The 16569-nt window shown below is 39.6% G+C and overlaps 1 protein-coding gene across 3 annotated transcripts in view; it reads right to left on the bottom strand.

Annotated features, from left to right (window-relative positions):
- Positions 1-2540: 2540 nt before the first annotated feature.
- Positions 2541-16569, bottom strand: part of Eif2a (eukaryotic translation initiation factor 2A) — a 33459-nt gene continuing 19430 nt past the window's right edge. The window contains exons 7-14 of one of the 3 annotated variants that reach the window (NM_001399818.1): positions 14905-14978; positions 14641-14785; positions 14397-14513; positions 11922-12493; positions 8971-9084; positions 4731-4847; positions 3576-3641; positions 2541-3117 (exon numbers count right to left, since the gene is read on the bottom strand). In NM_001399818.1, coding sequence (NP_001386747.1) covers positions 3052-3117; positions 3576-3641; positions 4731-4847; positions 8971-9084; positions 11922-12493; positions 14397-14513; positions 14641-14785; positions 14905-14978 — 1271 coding nt within the window. In that variant the 3' untranslated portion in view covers positions 2541-3051. Of the gene's footprint in view, positions 3118-3575; positions 3642-4730; positions 4848-8970; positions 9085-11921; positions 12494-14396; positions 14514-14640; positions 14786-14904; positions 14979-16569 lie in introns of those variants that run through there. The other 2 variants (XM_063282412.1, XR_005500352.2) reach the window with 2 other exon arrangements.

The following is a 16569-nucleotide window of genomic DNA, read 5'->3' as shown; positions in this document are numbered from 1 at the left end:
AAATCACTGGCACATAAATGCTTTTGCTTACAAATGACACACCTCGGGCCAAATGATGTGATTAGCTGAAGCAAATCACTTATCCAGAATCCATAAGTCATAATATGAGGAGGTATAATTCCCTGACGTGCCCGAGAGATGCAACCAATAAATATCTGAGATGGGCAAGATAGGTCAGTGGGTAAAGGTGCCAAGGCTGATGACCTGAGTTTGATTGGCAGGAACAACACTGCAGAAGGAGAGAACCAATTCTCAGTTTGTCCTGTGTCTTCCACACACATAACAAAATAAGTATAATAAAACTCAGAAGTAGTTACTGGTGAAGATAATAATCCCACAATGAATGCCATACATACTGAATGCCTGTGAGTGTTTATCTGTTCCATCCCAGGACTTAGATCTTGTTTTACCCTCATAGAACAACTTACACATAGACAAATAAGTAGACCTACAAATAATGAAATTCTCAAGCGACACACATATCCCTTTGTTACCTACACTCTGTCTAGTAAACACCTGAAAACATTGTTGCATAAAACTTGAAAAAATGCCAAGGTTATGTTAGTAAGCCAGATGTGTCTTTATGGTGTTGGTGGCTGAGAATGACAGAGCAAGACACCTGATGTAGGCTTCCTCCATTTTTGTCTTCTTCCCTGTAGAACAAGAAAAACCTCATGCTATAACTTTACTAAAATTAGCACAGGAAGTACCTCACAATCACCCCTATTATTTTACTAGTCACAAAACTGTTAGTTTGAGTGTGACTAGCCTGCAAAGACTCATATTTGAATGTTTGGTTTCCAGTTGGTAGCACTGTTTGGTGTGGCCTTGGAGGAGGTGTACCACTGAGTGGTCTTTGATGTTAATGCCTGTCTGCACGCTGCCATGCCCTCTACTATGACGACGGGCTAACTCTCGGCAGCTGTGAGCAAGCTCTCAATTGAATGCTTTCTTTTCTCAGTTGCCTTGGCCATGATGCTTCATCACAGCAAAAGGAGAGTTACTAAGACACAAGCTCTTTCTTGGCTTGGGATACTCATACATTAGCCCATTTAGGGTAAACTGCTTTGAAACCCCACTTGAATAAAACTCCTAGGACCCTTGTCCTTTCTAGTTTCTTACTAACTCAAAATGCACACAATGCAGAAATGACCACCACACCAAGCACCCAATAAACCAATTTTCCAAAACCCAAATAAACCCAATTCTAGTATATAGTTAAGAGCCTATGCTTTGCTATTAAGCGTGTGACTGAGTTTTATGACCTAAATGGGAGAATTTATTTAAATGCCACATTGTATCTGATTATTATGAATTATATATAATAGAAGGCACTGATATGGAATGATCTCCAAAATATTTTAAGAGAAAAGGGGTATAAAGGGGCATTTACTGAACTTTTCCTTTCTTTTTTATAGTTTTTGGCCTCAAACTTATGATCCTCCTACCTCAACTCCTAGCCCCACCCCTGAGCTCCTAGGATTACACTTGGCACAGAACAGGTTTTATATCCCATCATTTCTTTAAAATATATATGAACAAATATATTGAATATCATATACTTTGTATTTTTAGAACAAAAGAATTGATGAATGTTGCTAAAGAATACAAGTGAGAGATGTGTTTTCATTTTATGTTGAATTTTTACCCCTTGAATTGTTAATAATGTATATGCCTTCACTTCCTAAATAGAAATATTAGTGCTTTCATGACAGCTCACTGGGTAAATGAGTGAGTTGATGCCAAGAACCCACATGAAAGGGAAGAATGGACTTCTGGGAGTTGTCTTTTGACCTCCACATGTGAGCCAGGGCACATACCCAACCACCAAAACACAATTAAACACCCAATAAACAAATGTTTACCAAAAAAAAGTTTGGAAAAATCAGATAAGAGAAATAATCAAAGGAAAAACAAACCATAAAATATGAACAACTGACAAATTTGGCAAAACACATAAACACCCCTCTAAATACATAAAAATAATATTACACAAAAAATTGTTTTCTTAATTTGGCAAAATAAGAGGCCTTGTTACAGTCATCACTGATAAAAGTGAAGAACTTTAATGATGGAAGAACAAATTGCCAGAGAGTAATTTGGCAGTGTTCATAAGAGAAAAACAAATACACTGTATGATCCAGCAGTCACACTGCCCTTCAGCAGACTGCAGGAACCCAGCACATAGACCCTGGAGTCGGACTACTTGGTTTCAATTCCATTTCCTGACACCAGCAGGTTTCTTTCTTTTAAAAATATTTATTTTTATTTTAGTGCATGAATGTCTCACCCACATGTATATTTGTACAGGCCTGGTGCCCGTGGAGGCCAGAAGAGGGTGTCAGATCCCCTGGAGTTGGGAGTTGGACATGGCTGCATGTGGTGCTGGGACAGCAGACAGTGTCCTTATCCAAGTAGCCATCTCTCTATGCTCCAGACCCAACAGATTCCTTAATTTTCTGGACTTAAGTTTCTTCATTTAGAAAATAAAAATTAGAGCAACATATTTCATAGTTTTCTGGTAAGAATAACACATCCTGTAAATTTATAATAAAGAACTATTTATTTTTGGTTTTCTGAGACAGCGTTTCTTTATGTAGCCCTGGTTGTCCTATAACTCACTCTATAGACAAGGTAGCCACTGATCTCAGAGATCCACCTGCCTCTGCCTTCTGACTGCTGGGATTAAAGATGTCTGCCACTACAGCCAGGTTTTATAGAACTTTTTAACTTGGAGGCAAAACAAATTTAAAATGTCTTTATTTTTTTTTATATAGGAAATACTATTAACCATTTAAAAAAGTCTGTCAATTTATTAAGCTTATCTGGAAAAAATCATCTCTCTTTATTATATACTGACATGATACAGAATGCAGATGTAAAAGTCAATTGAAAAGACATCATTAAATAATTACACATATCAACCTTGGATAAATGGTTAAAGACATAGACTGATGTTAATGGTGGACCTGTGGTAATTCCATAAACACCATGGGATTAACAGACTTGCTTATAGTGTTTCCTGCTAACAAATTCGCTTTCTGTGAGTCTTCAAACTCCCAATTCCAAATCTTCAAGTTCTTGGAGAAGGGCTGTCTCTTTTTGAATTTTCTCCAACTAGAAACATTTCAAATGATAATGTTATTAAATAGAAAATAAATATGAACCTGTACCCAGGCATATAAAGGACAAAAGGTAGAAATGCAGTATTCTTACACTTTATCAGAGTCACTGGCAAACCCAGATTAGAAAGCAGTTCTACCTGGTTTTCGTTAGGCAGTCAGGGGCAATGCAGAGCTGCCTCGCTGTCCCCTCTGGTGCAAGATTTCCTGCATCTCCTTGTGCTTACAAGTATGGAGAACGAGAGGACAGAGTCCAGCAGGCAGGAAGGAGGAAACTCTGGTCATTTACCTAACCCATAACTGTCACTACCGTTACAGTGAGAGCATTAGGAGACCCCTTAGGAGTAGTGACTCAGCACCATGGTCTGGGCCAGTGTTCTGTGCTTTTCTTTCTGATGGAAGGACTGCCTGTATTAACGACCGTAACCAAATGGACAGCGAAGGCAGGCTCACCTGATTTTTCTCTAGCTGCTTCCCAGCGGCTGCCTGCTCTTTCAGCTGCTCTATCGCTTTCAGTTTCTGTAAAACCAAATATGGGGAAGGAGAAAGAAGAGTTACTTTCTATTGCAGATTCTTAATTTTTCTTTTATTAAAGATTTATTTTTATATGTAAGTATACTGTAGCTGTCTTCAGACACACCAGAAGAGGGCATCAGATCTTATCACAGATGGTTGTGAGCCACCATGTAGTTGTTGGGAATTGAACTCAGGACCTCTGAGCCATCTCTCTGGTCCAGCAGATTTTGGTATTAACAACAACCATACTACATTTCTTTCAAAAATGGTTTGTTAAAATGGAAGGATAAATTCTTGTTAAAAGTTAAACATAAAATTATATTTTAAAAACATGGGTTTGGGTAAAATAGGTTTTGCAAGTTTTGGTTGTTTAGTTATCCTGTGTGAGTGTGTGGTGCCTAAGCTGCGGGACACACATGGAGGGCAGAGGAAAGCTCTGTGGCGCCTCTCCCTTTCTTTTCATCTCCCTGGGAGTCGGAGCCGACTTGGGCTGTCAGGTTTGCACAGTAAGTTTTTCACTGAGTGGCAGGTGTGGATTCCTAAGGCTAACACAGAGGCCGGCATCTATTTCAGCATCCCACTGCGGCAGGGCAGCATCTCTGCACTTAAGAGAAGCCTCCCCTCAGACCATAAGCTCCCTTGTTTGTGTGTTCCTTTTAAAAACTGGAATAAAGTACCTGTCTACTTGAAATAAGGCCTTTATCTCACTTAATAAGTGAGATGTCTCGTGTAGCAAACGAGATGCTGAGGGAGGTGCCCCAGGCTGGGTATGTGGCTCTGAGGAAGAGCACTTGCTTAGCATGCACGAGCCCCGTGTTCAACCCCCAGTCCCACAGCCATGACAACGAAACATGCCTTCCCTACACAGATGTGCCCCCATCATTCCGTGTTACTTCACAATTACACACAAGCAGTTCCAGTCATTAAAGCATTGGTGAATGGAACTAAGCTGAGATCTCTTCTCAATTACAATATTGTTATGGAAATGAAGCAACAATGAGAACTGTTACGGACTTTTTAAATCCCTGCTTTAAGCACCTGAGTCCCACTCTTAATCATCATGTACATATCTGCTTTTCATCCAAGCCTCACCTTCTTTAGATTCTTAATTTTTTTGTCTACTTCAGGATCACCCGAAGCAGACTGGGTGACAGTGCTCCGTGGTGCACTCTGTGGGACAGGAGTAGGAGCCAAATCATTTCTTGCCTCCTAAAGGAAAACCAAGATTGAACATTTATTTACATTTATGTGTCTGAGACAAGCAGTGTGTAAAAGTGCCTGCTGCCAAGCCTAACAAGCAGAGTTCAATCCCCAGGACCCATGGTGGAAAGAGGACAGCCTGCAGGAGCTGCTGCTTCCCTGCCACTCTGTCCATGGTCCGGGCTCAAACGTGAGCCTGACCTATTAAAACACATTTCTAAAAATGGAATATACTAGCTGCAAAGGGAACAATGATGCCTCAATTTCCAACTTTACAAAAACATAATGTAATTTTCCCCTTTGCAGTGAGAAGGCTCAGCAGGTAAGGATGCTCCTTGCCAAGTCTGACAACTTGAAGTTGATCCCAAGGGCCCACCAGGTGGAGAGAACTAACCCCTTAGGTTGCCCTCTGACTTTACCGTGGCACATTTTCCTCCTAGTGAAACATCCCTCCAGGAGAGGAGGAAGGAACAAAGAGCCACAGATCTAGGAAAGCGGGATTTGAAGGCCTTTCCGAGCTTCATAAAAGAAGCAAACAGCTGCAGGGTAGACTATGACCAGTCAGGCTAAAGAGATTTTAGATAGGGGAGCAGGCTTATAGCTTTTGTATTTCATCACCCATCTTATGGTGGGCTTTTCAGTAACTGAAAGTGAGCTGCTTTTTGAGTCATTCCTGCTCCATATAGTTAAACCTCTTACCCACAGTCCTGTTAGTATCCAATAAAATACTGATTTGCCAGGTTGGACATTTGTACAATTGCTACTTTGGGTTGTTGTGGGCTCCATTCCTGAAGAGGTGTGTGCTGTGTCTCCCAGGAGAACTCAGGCAGGAAACACCCCATCTCTGTGTTTGTGTCACGGGCGCTTGCTCAGACAAGTTCAATCTTCAGAGCCTACTTTAAAAGCCAGATACATATGGCCGGGAGGGAATCATACCCTGAAGACCACTCATGTGCTAGCTAGCCTGAAATATACAGCACAAAGGCAGAAACAAGGACAGCCTGTCCAACAAGGATGGAAGGGGGCTCCTGAAAGCTACATACATCCAGACTGCCACCACCTGACAAGATCACATGGCCATGACTGCTCCGACGTCATGCCCAGGATTATTAAGTATTCTTAGGTGGCTTTATGTCCTCCCCGATGGGACACAAAACAGAAGTCCTTCCCCAGAGAAGGAGTCCACCAGCACCTTGCTGTGACTCCAGTCACAAGGTTTGTGGGCGATAAGCTTTTATAGCTTAGAAACCATCTAACCTAAGGAAGGTATTTTGATCTAGTAAGTCTAAATAGACTAAAATATAATATGCTTATCCTGATTTCATCAACCAGATATTCTTAATGCAGCTGAACATAATATCACCATGAACCTATGAATCATATCACTGTAATTTAGATCAATTATCACAAGTACATAAATGTCTTTTGTTTAAGTATTGTCTTAGTTGAGTTTTCATTCCTTTTCTTCATTTTCTTTTGGAGCCAAAGCCCTGCCTGATCTGAAGCTCATTATGTATACTAGGTCAGACTGGGCTCCAACTCCTAACAACCCTGCAACCTCAGCCTTCCAAGTGCCGGGACGGCAAGTATCTATGAACTGCCATGCCCAGTCCGCCCTCTCTGAATACATATGTGCCTTAAGGAAAACAGATACTCCATCACAGTCTATGGTAAGAAACACTACACAGTCCTATTGAAAGCTCGGGTTTCAAGGTCATGGTTACCTTCTCTGTCAGGTGGAGTTACTAGGGTGTAGTAGAGCCTTCCGGAGGGCCTGAGAGAAGGTTTTCAGGTCACCGGGGGAATGCTCTTGAAGAGTACAGTGGACTTCTAGCCCATCACCTCTTCTCTCTGCTCCCTGGCTCATACATATGTGTGATGTATGTGTGTGTGTATACATACACACATAAACAGTTTTGCTACACAACAGGTTTCTGCCACAAGCCCACAGTAACAGGGCCAATCAATCTCCAAAACTGATTACAAAGAGCTGAAGATGTACGCCAGAGGCGAATCACTTGCCTACCATGTGCAAAGCCTTGAGTTCAGTCCTTAACGCCACTAAAAGCAAAATGCTCATGGTAACTTCATGTTTGTAAGGCACAATGGTACACATTTATCCTTAACACTTAGGAGGATAAAGAAGGAAGATCATGAATTCAAGACCAAACCTGTACTACAAGATAAGACCCTGCTACAGAACCAGACAAAGTCCTATGAATCAAAATCTTTGTCTTTAAAACTTTATTATTCCAGGTACTCCACTGATGTAACAGATGCTAATAGTTAACGACTATATAAATAGAGATACTTAGTTTTACAGGCAGGCACATAAGAAAGCTACCCAGCAAAGCATCTCAAACACATGGGCACTGGAGAAAATTTCCTGAACAAAACACCAATGGCTTATGCTCTAAGATCAAGAATCGACAAATGGGATCTCATAAAACTGCAAAGCTTCTGTAAGGCAAAGGACACTGTTGTTAGGACAAAATAGCAACCAACAGATTAGGAAAAGATCTTTACCAATCCTACAACAGATAGAGGGCTTATATCCAAAATATACAAAGAACTCAAGAAGTTAGACCACAGGGAGACAAATAACCCTATTAAAAAATGGGGTTCAGAGCTAAACAAAGAATTCACAGCTGAGGAATGCCGAATGGCTGAGAAACACCTAAAGAAATGTTCAACATCTTTAGTCATAAGGGAAATGCAAATCTAAACAACCCTGAGATTTCACCTCACACCAGTAAGAATGGCTAAGATCAAAAACTCAGGTGACAGCAGATGCTGGCAAGGATGTGGAGAAAGAGGAACACTCCTCCATTGTTGGTGGGATTGCAGACTGGTACAACCATTCTGGAAATCAGTCTGGAGGTTCCTCAGAAAATTGGACATTGAATTACCTGAGGACCCAGCTATACCTCTCTTGGGCATATACCCAAAAGATGCCCCAACATATAACAAAGATACATGCTCCACTATGTTCATAGCAGCCTTATTTATAATAGCCAGAAGCTGGAAAGAACCCAGATGCCCTTCAACAGAGGAATGGATACAGAAAATGTGGTACATCTACACAATGGAATATTACTCAGCTATCAAAAACAATGACCTTATGAAATTCGTAGGCAAATGGTCGGAACTGGAAAATATCATCCTGAGTGAGGTAACCCAATCACAGAAAAACACACATGGTATGCACTCATTGATAAGTGGCTATTAACCTAAGTGCTTGAATTACCCTAGATGCACAGAACACATGAAACTCAAGAAGGATGACCAAAATGTGAATGCTTCACTCCTTCTTTAAAAAGGGAACAAGAATACCCTTGGGAGGAGATAGGGAGGCAAAGTTTAGAACAGAGGCAGAAGGAACACCCATTCAGAGCCTGCCCCACATGTGGCCCATACATATACAGCCACCAAACTAGATAAGATGGATGAAGCAAAGAGTGCAGTCAGACAGGAACTGGATGTAGATCTCTCCTGAGAGACACAGCCAGAATACAGCAAATATATAGGCCAATGCCATCATTAAACCATTGAACTGAGAACAGGACCATTGAAGGAATCAGAGAAAGGACTGAAAGAGCTTGAAGGGGCTTGAGACCCCATATGAACAACAATGCCAAGCAACCAGAGCTTCCAGGGACTAAGCCACTACCCAAAGACTATACATGGACTGACCCTGGGCTCCAACCTCATAGGTAGCAATGAATAGCCTAGTAAGAGCACCAGGGGAAGGGGAAGCCCTTGGTCCTGCCAAGACTGAACCCCCAGTGAACGGGATTGGGGGGGGGGGCGGTAATGTGGGGAGGATGGAGAGGGGAACACCCATATAGAAGGGGAGGGGGAAGGGGTGGGGATGTTGGCCCGGAAACCGGGAAGGGGAATAACAATCGAAATGTAAATAAGAAATACTCAAGTTAATAAAGATAAAAAAATTAAAACAATAAATTTTACATAAATATTAAAAAAAGCTACCCAGCTATTTACATATAATTCTAACTACAATATATCACATCATAATCATGTCTTTAGAAATATAATTGTTAAAAATGTCATGGGTTAAAGTTAGGTTAATTAACTTTTTGCTTGGGTTTGAAGAGATCAGCACTCCAAATACCTGTTTTGCAGCTTTTTTAGCTTCATGCTTCCTTTGATTTTTAAGGGCTGTTTTTGATAATGGCTTGTCACTTGATGGATGTGGCTTCATATTCTGGGGAGGTTCCTCTTCATGCTACAGAAAATGTAAAACAAGTACTTCTGAGTGGACTCCACATGGTTTGAAAAGCTGAAAAGCATACACAATAGCATATTATGTACCTTTACTAGTATAAGATGATTTTATCCAAATTACTTAGGAGAACTGACAAGAATATTTCAAATCTGTTACTAGAGCAGAGCTAAATAAGGACCTCCCCATTAGCTGGTATGTATCTTTTCATTACATAAGCCCAGGCAAAATTCACTTTTGGTTTATAGAAACAATAAAATTTGTCTCAGGACTAGAGACATGTGATTCTTTTTTTTTTTTTCTTCTTCTTCTTCTTTTCTTTTTTTCAGAGCTGGGGACCAAACCCAGGGCCTTGTGCTTGCTAGGCAAGCGCTGTACCACTGAGCTAAATCCCCGACCCGAGACATGTAATTCTTGTGAAACTGAGTAACAACAGCTTCTCTGAGGTCTTTTAGATGTGATTAATATCCTTAGGAAGTTGATGTGATTGATATCATTAGAAAGCATTTGTTTTCTTCATACCCTGAACCATGTGACAGATCTTCACTGGTAAGGTCTGAAGTTGAAGGGTCAACCAATGTTGAAACAGAATATCTCAATAGGATTTGAGAAGCTTTAAGAAATTTTTAGTCATGAAGGAAGGATGCTGGTTTTTTGTTTTTTGGTTTTTTTTTTCTTTTTTTTTGTGCAAGCCAGGAGCAAGAAAAAAAATTTATCTTTGAAAATGTTATCTACTTCCTTGGATAGTTTATTACTAGTTTATCAGCTTCTTTAAAAGGAATATTCCTAGGTCTCAGCTATGACATAGTCCTACTTTTCTAAGAACCCCAAAGACAACCCCAAAGGTGCTCATGCTCGCAGGTCCTTTATTATTAACACCATCACAAAAACTGAGAGCACCAATTAGTGCTCTCCCGAGTTCTGAACTACTGTTGAAATATATATATATATATATATATATATTATCTACCAATATTCAGGAAGGTGAGAACTCATGGTCTGAAGACAATAAACGTGTTTCTACAAACCAATGGTGTTTGTGGTGGCTTGAATAAGAATGGCCCCATAGGTGTGCATGTTTGAATGCTTAGTCATCAGGAAGTGGCACTATTTGGGAAGGATAAGGAAGTGGGCACTTGTTGGAGGAAGTGAGTCACTGGGGGTGGGCTCTGAGGTTTCAAAAGCCCAAGTCAGGCCAAGTGTGTCTCTCTTCCTGCTGCCTGAGGATCTGGATGTAGCACTCTCAGCTCCTTCTCCAGCACCATGTCTGCCTGGGTGCTGCCATGCTTCCCACCATGCCATGCTTCCCATCGTGATGATAATGGACTATACTTCTGAAACTGTAAGCCAGTCTCAATTAAAGCTTTCTTTATAAGAGTTGCCGTGATCATGCTGTCATTTCATAGCAACAGAATACTAACTAGGACATTATTTTAAAAATTAAGACAATTTCATATACGTTTTCAGATCCATTTTGTCTTGAAAATCAACAATTTTCTTAGGGTGAACTGGCTATAATCAATCACCCATGGGGACTCAACCATTGCTGAACAGCTAGCTGCTCACCATGTCCTCCTGTTCACTACTGCCTTCCATCCCCAGCCTCAACTAATCAGCATCTGAGTAAGTTCTGCACCTATAGTGCTATGAACCTATAATACTATGAACCTATAAAGCATCTTTTCTAGACTACTGCCACTGCTCTAAATCACCCATCATAAGTTATGGTAGGCTCTCACTGCTGAAGAGACTGCATATTTTGGCTGAAGGAACTAAGAGGACTCAATCTCACACTAGCCAGGAAGTTTCCTCCCTGCTAAGTAGCATTCATATGCAGAGCGCTGGGGGAGAAAAAGACATCAGCGGTTTTACCTCGTACTGTATGCTGCATGGTGTAATACTGACTTCCCAGGCAAGATGTGCCTACAGTTACAACAGTTGTATGCCTGTTACACAGTAACTGCCTGCTGATTGGATTTGAGGCTTGTTCTATAGAAGAAAATTCCGTGCCTCCTACTGTATGTATAATCTGGTCAAAAGCCCTGATATTATTTTGCTAAATAGTCATGCTAGCAGATTGCCTTCTAAATTTTTATATTTATACCCATAGACCTCAGCTTTAGTCAGAAAAGCTTCCTTTTTCAATGGGCAGAGTCAAGGGAGAGATGCATTACTACTGCTAAGAAAAAAGAGATGAGTGCTTAGCCTGAAGAGGAGATGAAGTCAATCCCTCCCTACCAGCACGGCTCAGTGAACACTGCAGAAGAGCGGTTGCAAAGATCCTAAGAGCTGGAGGAGGGGAGGAGTCTGTCTCCTGGTTAGCACAGGGCTAATGCACTCAGAAGCTCACAGTAGCTGGAGTTACAAGAGCAAACCAGGCAAATCAAGACAGATTTGATGGATAATTTCTAGGCCACATCCCTTACTGAAAGTTATTGGCAACCGATAGTTGCTGGAGGAGGATTTGGGGATATGGCCACTGGTAGAACTCCTATTTGCTAATAGATGGCTTCATACCTATGCACATACGAACAGTACTAAATGGACTCAGAGGGTATTTTTCAAAGGACACAAAGTTGGATGTGAAGACAGGGTGGATATGACCTCATTTCATTGCCTATGTATAAAATTCAAGAATAAAAATTGTGTTTTTAAAACTGTGAGCCCCTTTAAACTTTGCTGGCTTAAGACATAAGCTGCTCAGCATCTCCATCATCTGTGGGCGGAGTGATCTCTCTGGAGAGTATCCTGTATATGTACAAAGCAACACGAGCAAAGAGAAAAAGGCCTGCAGAGTTCCACACAGGGAATCGCTTTCCTCTGTGCTATTGATTACTTACCAGCTTGGAACTGGTGACTGGTTTATTTCTTAAGGCTGGAGGTCTATAAGCTGTTGCAACTTTAGGCTCCTCACTAGGCACTTCACTTGGAACTGCTTGGTACGTTATCGTTTTTGCTGGAAATATTCCATCCAAAAATGGCTGCCAAGAAACCTGCCACAATTCGCCATTGGATGGCACATCATACTTATACAAGAGAGAGCCAGTGTAATGCCAAATCTTATACCCATTATTAACACGTAACCTAGGAGCACACGTGGCTGTTAAGATATGCTCACCATCTGGGCACCAGGCAAAATATGTAGAATCAGAAGCCACAGGCTTAGAAATAAGCTTGTAGTTTTTAACATCCCATACTTCCATTTGTCCTCGAAGGTTTCCAAATCCAGCCAGTACTAATATATGTCCATGAGGGCTATAGAATGCTGCGTTGCGAGGACCAGTCCCAAAGTCAAACACAGGATCACACTTCAGGTTAAAAACTGTTGCTTTCGCAGGCATAAAACCATAAACAGCACAAAACTCCGTAGAACTAGGATTCCAAGCTACATCATAAATTGGGCCATTTTTGGCTAGAAAAAGAATATAAGATATAAATCAGAAGTTTATAAAAAAGCCTATCAGCAGGTTCTAGTGGCATGGGTCCCTCACAGTCACACTATATAGTTTATATCTTTACCTTTTCCAACCATTATACTAAAATTTATGGCTTGGCTTTATTTCTTCCATTTGTTTAATTACTGTTATCTTTTCATAATTAGAAGTAATTTCATTTGTTTTCTGGTAGACTGAATTTCCTGCATATTTCTCATTTTTCTTTGCATTTATTAACTAGCCATTCAGGTAACTTGAGAAATTAAGAAAGCTTACACTTCGTGTGCTCATACATCCTTTGCTTGCTTTATTTTTGGATTTTCCTTTTCCTGGGGAGCAGTTGGGATACAGTCTTCTGTAACTCAAGCTAGCCTTGAACTTGTATACAAGTGACCTTAAATCTCTGATCCTCAGTCCCCATCTTCCGAAGGTCGGGATTAAGGTATTCATTACCATGCTCAACCCCGTCAGCCTAAATTTTTTTTCTTCTTACCTCAGATAACAGATTCTTTTAATATAGAAATCTATATTTATGCATTACAAATTTATCATTTTTCTTAGCATTTTTGTCTTGCTTAGAAAAATCTTTTTTTAATTCCAAGATTATAAAAAAGTTTTCATATATTTTGTTTTAAAGTTCCTTTAAAATTTTATATATAATTGGTAAGAAAAAAATAACAAATTTATGTTCTAAATGACTGACCAATTTTTCAAGAACCACAAATTGAACAGTAAATATTTTCTTCACTGTTAAGTGCTAATTTTATCTACAAGTATACAGATCTATTTTCAATATCTGTATTTTACTTTGACAGACATTACTTTTTCATAAGCCAGATCCAAATACTCTTAATTAAACTGTTTTACATTTTAGTATCTTGGAGTATCAGAATTGCACACGTCCTAACAGCTTTCAAAATATTCTTGTGCTAATTTTTCATTACCAGATTTCAGAAAAGTTTATCTAGTCTAAAAACAAACGAACACAAAAACCATAGGTGGCATTAAAATTTTAAATTTTAGATTAAGTAGAAGAGAAATGACAACATTTAAAAGTCTTCATTAAAATTTAGAGTTGTGTGAAGAGTTTTTTAGTTTTTATTCCATAGGTCTTTACAGTTGATATGTTTCTTGGTATGTATTTCTTTGTTTAAATGGCTGTTTATACTGTGACTTCATTAATACAAAGACACAGAATTAAGTGTCTTCTTTTGATCTGCTGTACTTACTTAGTATTTCAGGTCTATAGTTTATTTCTTATTTCAGTGGGAACATGGTCAGCTGCAAGGGATCCAGTGCCCCTTTCTGACCTTCCTGAGCAAAAGGTATGCATGTGGTATACAGATACCAATGTAGACAAAACACTCATATGCATACAATAGACAACTGCAAAGACATTTTTAGATACAATCACTATTATTCTATAGTGAATTAGCTTATCAAAATAAGAAGTGAACTGGTAACATGTTGGATTTTATTCTCGTTTTTGCAGTTGTTATAAACTCAGCGCCTCTACTTGCTGTGGCAGTAAAATGCTCAGAGAGCTACTACAACAAACCACGTCACTCAGATTCTACTCGTCCTAAAGTAAACTGACTGGAGTCTGTCCAAGTCAGGTGTGCTTAAGGATGACTTTAAGCTTCTCAATGAATACTACTTATTCTATCATCAACATTATGGCATTTGAGTTTAGGCACTTGATTAAGAATGTTGATGACTGTATTACCTTTATGACATTAAAACATTTTTTTTTTTTCAGAGCTGGGGACCGAACCCAGGGCCTTGCGCTTGCTAGGCAAGCGCACTACCACTGAGCTAAATCCCCAACTAAAACACATTTTTACCATCACTGTTTTTAGCCACAGGAAAACTGCTACTCACGTAATTGTACTACAGCACTTTCTCCATTTGTCGCAATGTAGTGCAGTGTTTGTTCCCCATAGTAGGAAGCGCCTGTCTTGTCAACATCTGTACTGGCTATTACCAGCACAGCAGTAGCTACAACAGAAAAACAGTATTCAATGAGATTTAAAACAGAAGTTAAAATCATCTATATTCCTTTACTTATACACATGAATGATGAAATTAATATTTAATAACGAAGGTGAAAAATTATTCATCATACCTTTTTTATTCCACAGCATCGTAACCTTATCGGCTTTAAAGAAGCTTTTATTGGCCAGTGCGGCTTGGGGTCCAGCAAAGTTGGGGTACTGATATAATCTAACAAATGAAGGTGCACCTTTACTTCCAGGGACATAAACTGCGACCTAAGATGTACATATATAAATCAGTACTTAATTCTTAGAAGAAGGTGAACTGAGATGAATGTTTTTAGACATACTTTCTAAAAAAAGACAAGTTCTATATAAATAAAAACAGGAATTACCTTAAAAGGTTGGGTTCCAGGTGATAAATTAAAGTCATTAACTTTTTGCAAATGTAATTTATTTGCAATTGTGTCTAAAATGAGAGGAAATGGATTAAAGATGGATAAATTAATAAAACGTATCAAACTCTGAATTCATTATAAAAGGCTAGTATAACTATAAACTGTTTATTGTAGTTTCATGTAATGAGGAAGAGCAATCCAGTAGAAAAGCCAGACAGAATTAGGCTTGAATTCCATTGACTTATTTAGTAGGTGTGCAAACTTGGGCAAGTAGTAAGATGATACTACTCATTATACCACCTATTTCCCAGGGATTGGCTTTAAGAATACACCACCAAGCACAGGGTAAATGTTCCAGTGAGTACCCATCTCTATGTTAAAGCAGCATAGAGCCCATTCCATGGGAAAGATTGGCCTCAGCCTGCTAATGTAAACTATGCATAGAGAAATTCTACATGATAAATAATAATAAAGATAGCTGATACTGTTACCCTATCCTAAGCAACAAGCATCCATGTTAATAAGCAACAGTGTTACCCTAGTTAATGGGATAAAGAGCTAATCTCTTTACTCAGTTTCAGATATCACAAAGTATTCAAATGTACCACAACAAACTATCAAACTTGAGGCTTCCCTTTCTGTAGCAAATTAAGAAAGTGGGTGTTAGTTTTTGTCACCTTGATACAAACTACAGTCACCTAGGAAGACCTTTTGAGGAACTGTCTCTATCAAATCGGACTGTAGGCAAGTCTGTGGAGCCTTTTCTTGATACTTCAGGCACATAGCCCTAGGTTCTCTAAGAAAACAAGCTGAGTCTATGGGAAGCAAGACAGTAAATAGAATTCCTCAGTCCCTGCCCCCTGGGTTCCAGCCTCGACTTTTCTTCATAGTGGACTGGTAGGCTGTAAGATAAAATAAGCTCTTTCCTTCTCTAAGGTGGTCACAGGCACAGGGAGCAAACTAGGACCTGCCAACAAACAAACAGGCAAGCTAAGGTAGGAGTATCAACAGTAGGGAAATGTAGTGCACACTATGGTATCTATAGTGACTAGATGTTGCATATCTTCTTTGGCACATACAAGCACAATTACCAATTCCTATTTTAGTATGATAAAATAAATGTTCAATCACTAATTAGATGGTGTGCCGACAAAGAGATAGAATTGTCTTTTCTTTATTCTCAGTGATTGTGTTATTGGTATTACTGTTACTATTATTCTCAGAATACCATGTGGATAATGTGGAACACAGCAAATAAATACTTATGTGATGGTGATATCCCCAAATCATTTTTGTCAATATACCAAAGAAACAAGACTCCTGACATGGGTAAAAGGTACTACAGATAAGGTTAAGTTAAATTCTGTATTTCCTTTAAAGGGGCTGGAAAGATGCTCAACAGTTAAGAGCATGCTCTTGCAGAGGACTTGGGTTCACTTCCCAGCACCCGATGGTGGCACATAACCGTTAGTGATTTTAGGTCCAGAGGATCAAGATGCCCTCTTCTGACCTCCACAGGCACAGGCTTGTGTATAAATACATGAGGCAAAGTAACTGCACGCATAAAATGAAATAAATCTACAAGCATTTATTTTATGTATGTGAATATACCATCACTGTCCTCAGACACACCAGAAGAGGGCATCAGATCCCATTACTGTG

The sequence above is a fragment of the Rattus norvegicus genome, chromosome 2 (genome assembly GCF_036323735.1).
Source record: "Rattus norvegicus strain BN/NHsdMcwi chromosome 2, GRCr8, whole genome shotgun sequence".
NCBI classification, from domain to species: Eukaryota; Metazoa; Chordata; class Mammalia; order Rodentia; family Muridae; genus Rattus; species Rattus norvegicus.
The sequence above is the reverse complement of the archived record's forward strand: the minus strand, read 5'-3'. Positions and strand labels throughout refer to the sequence as shown.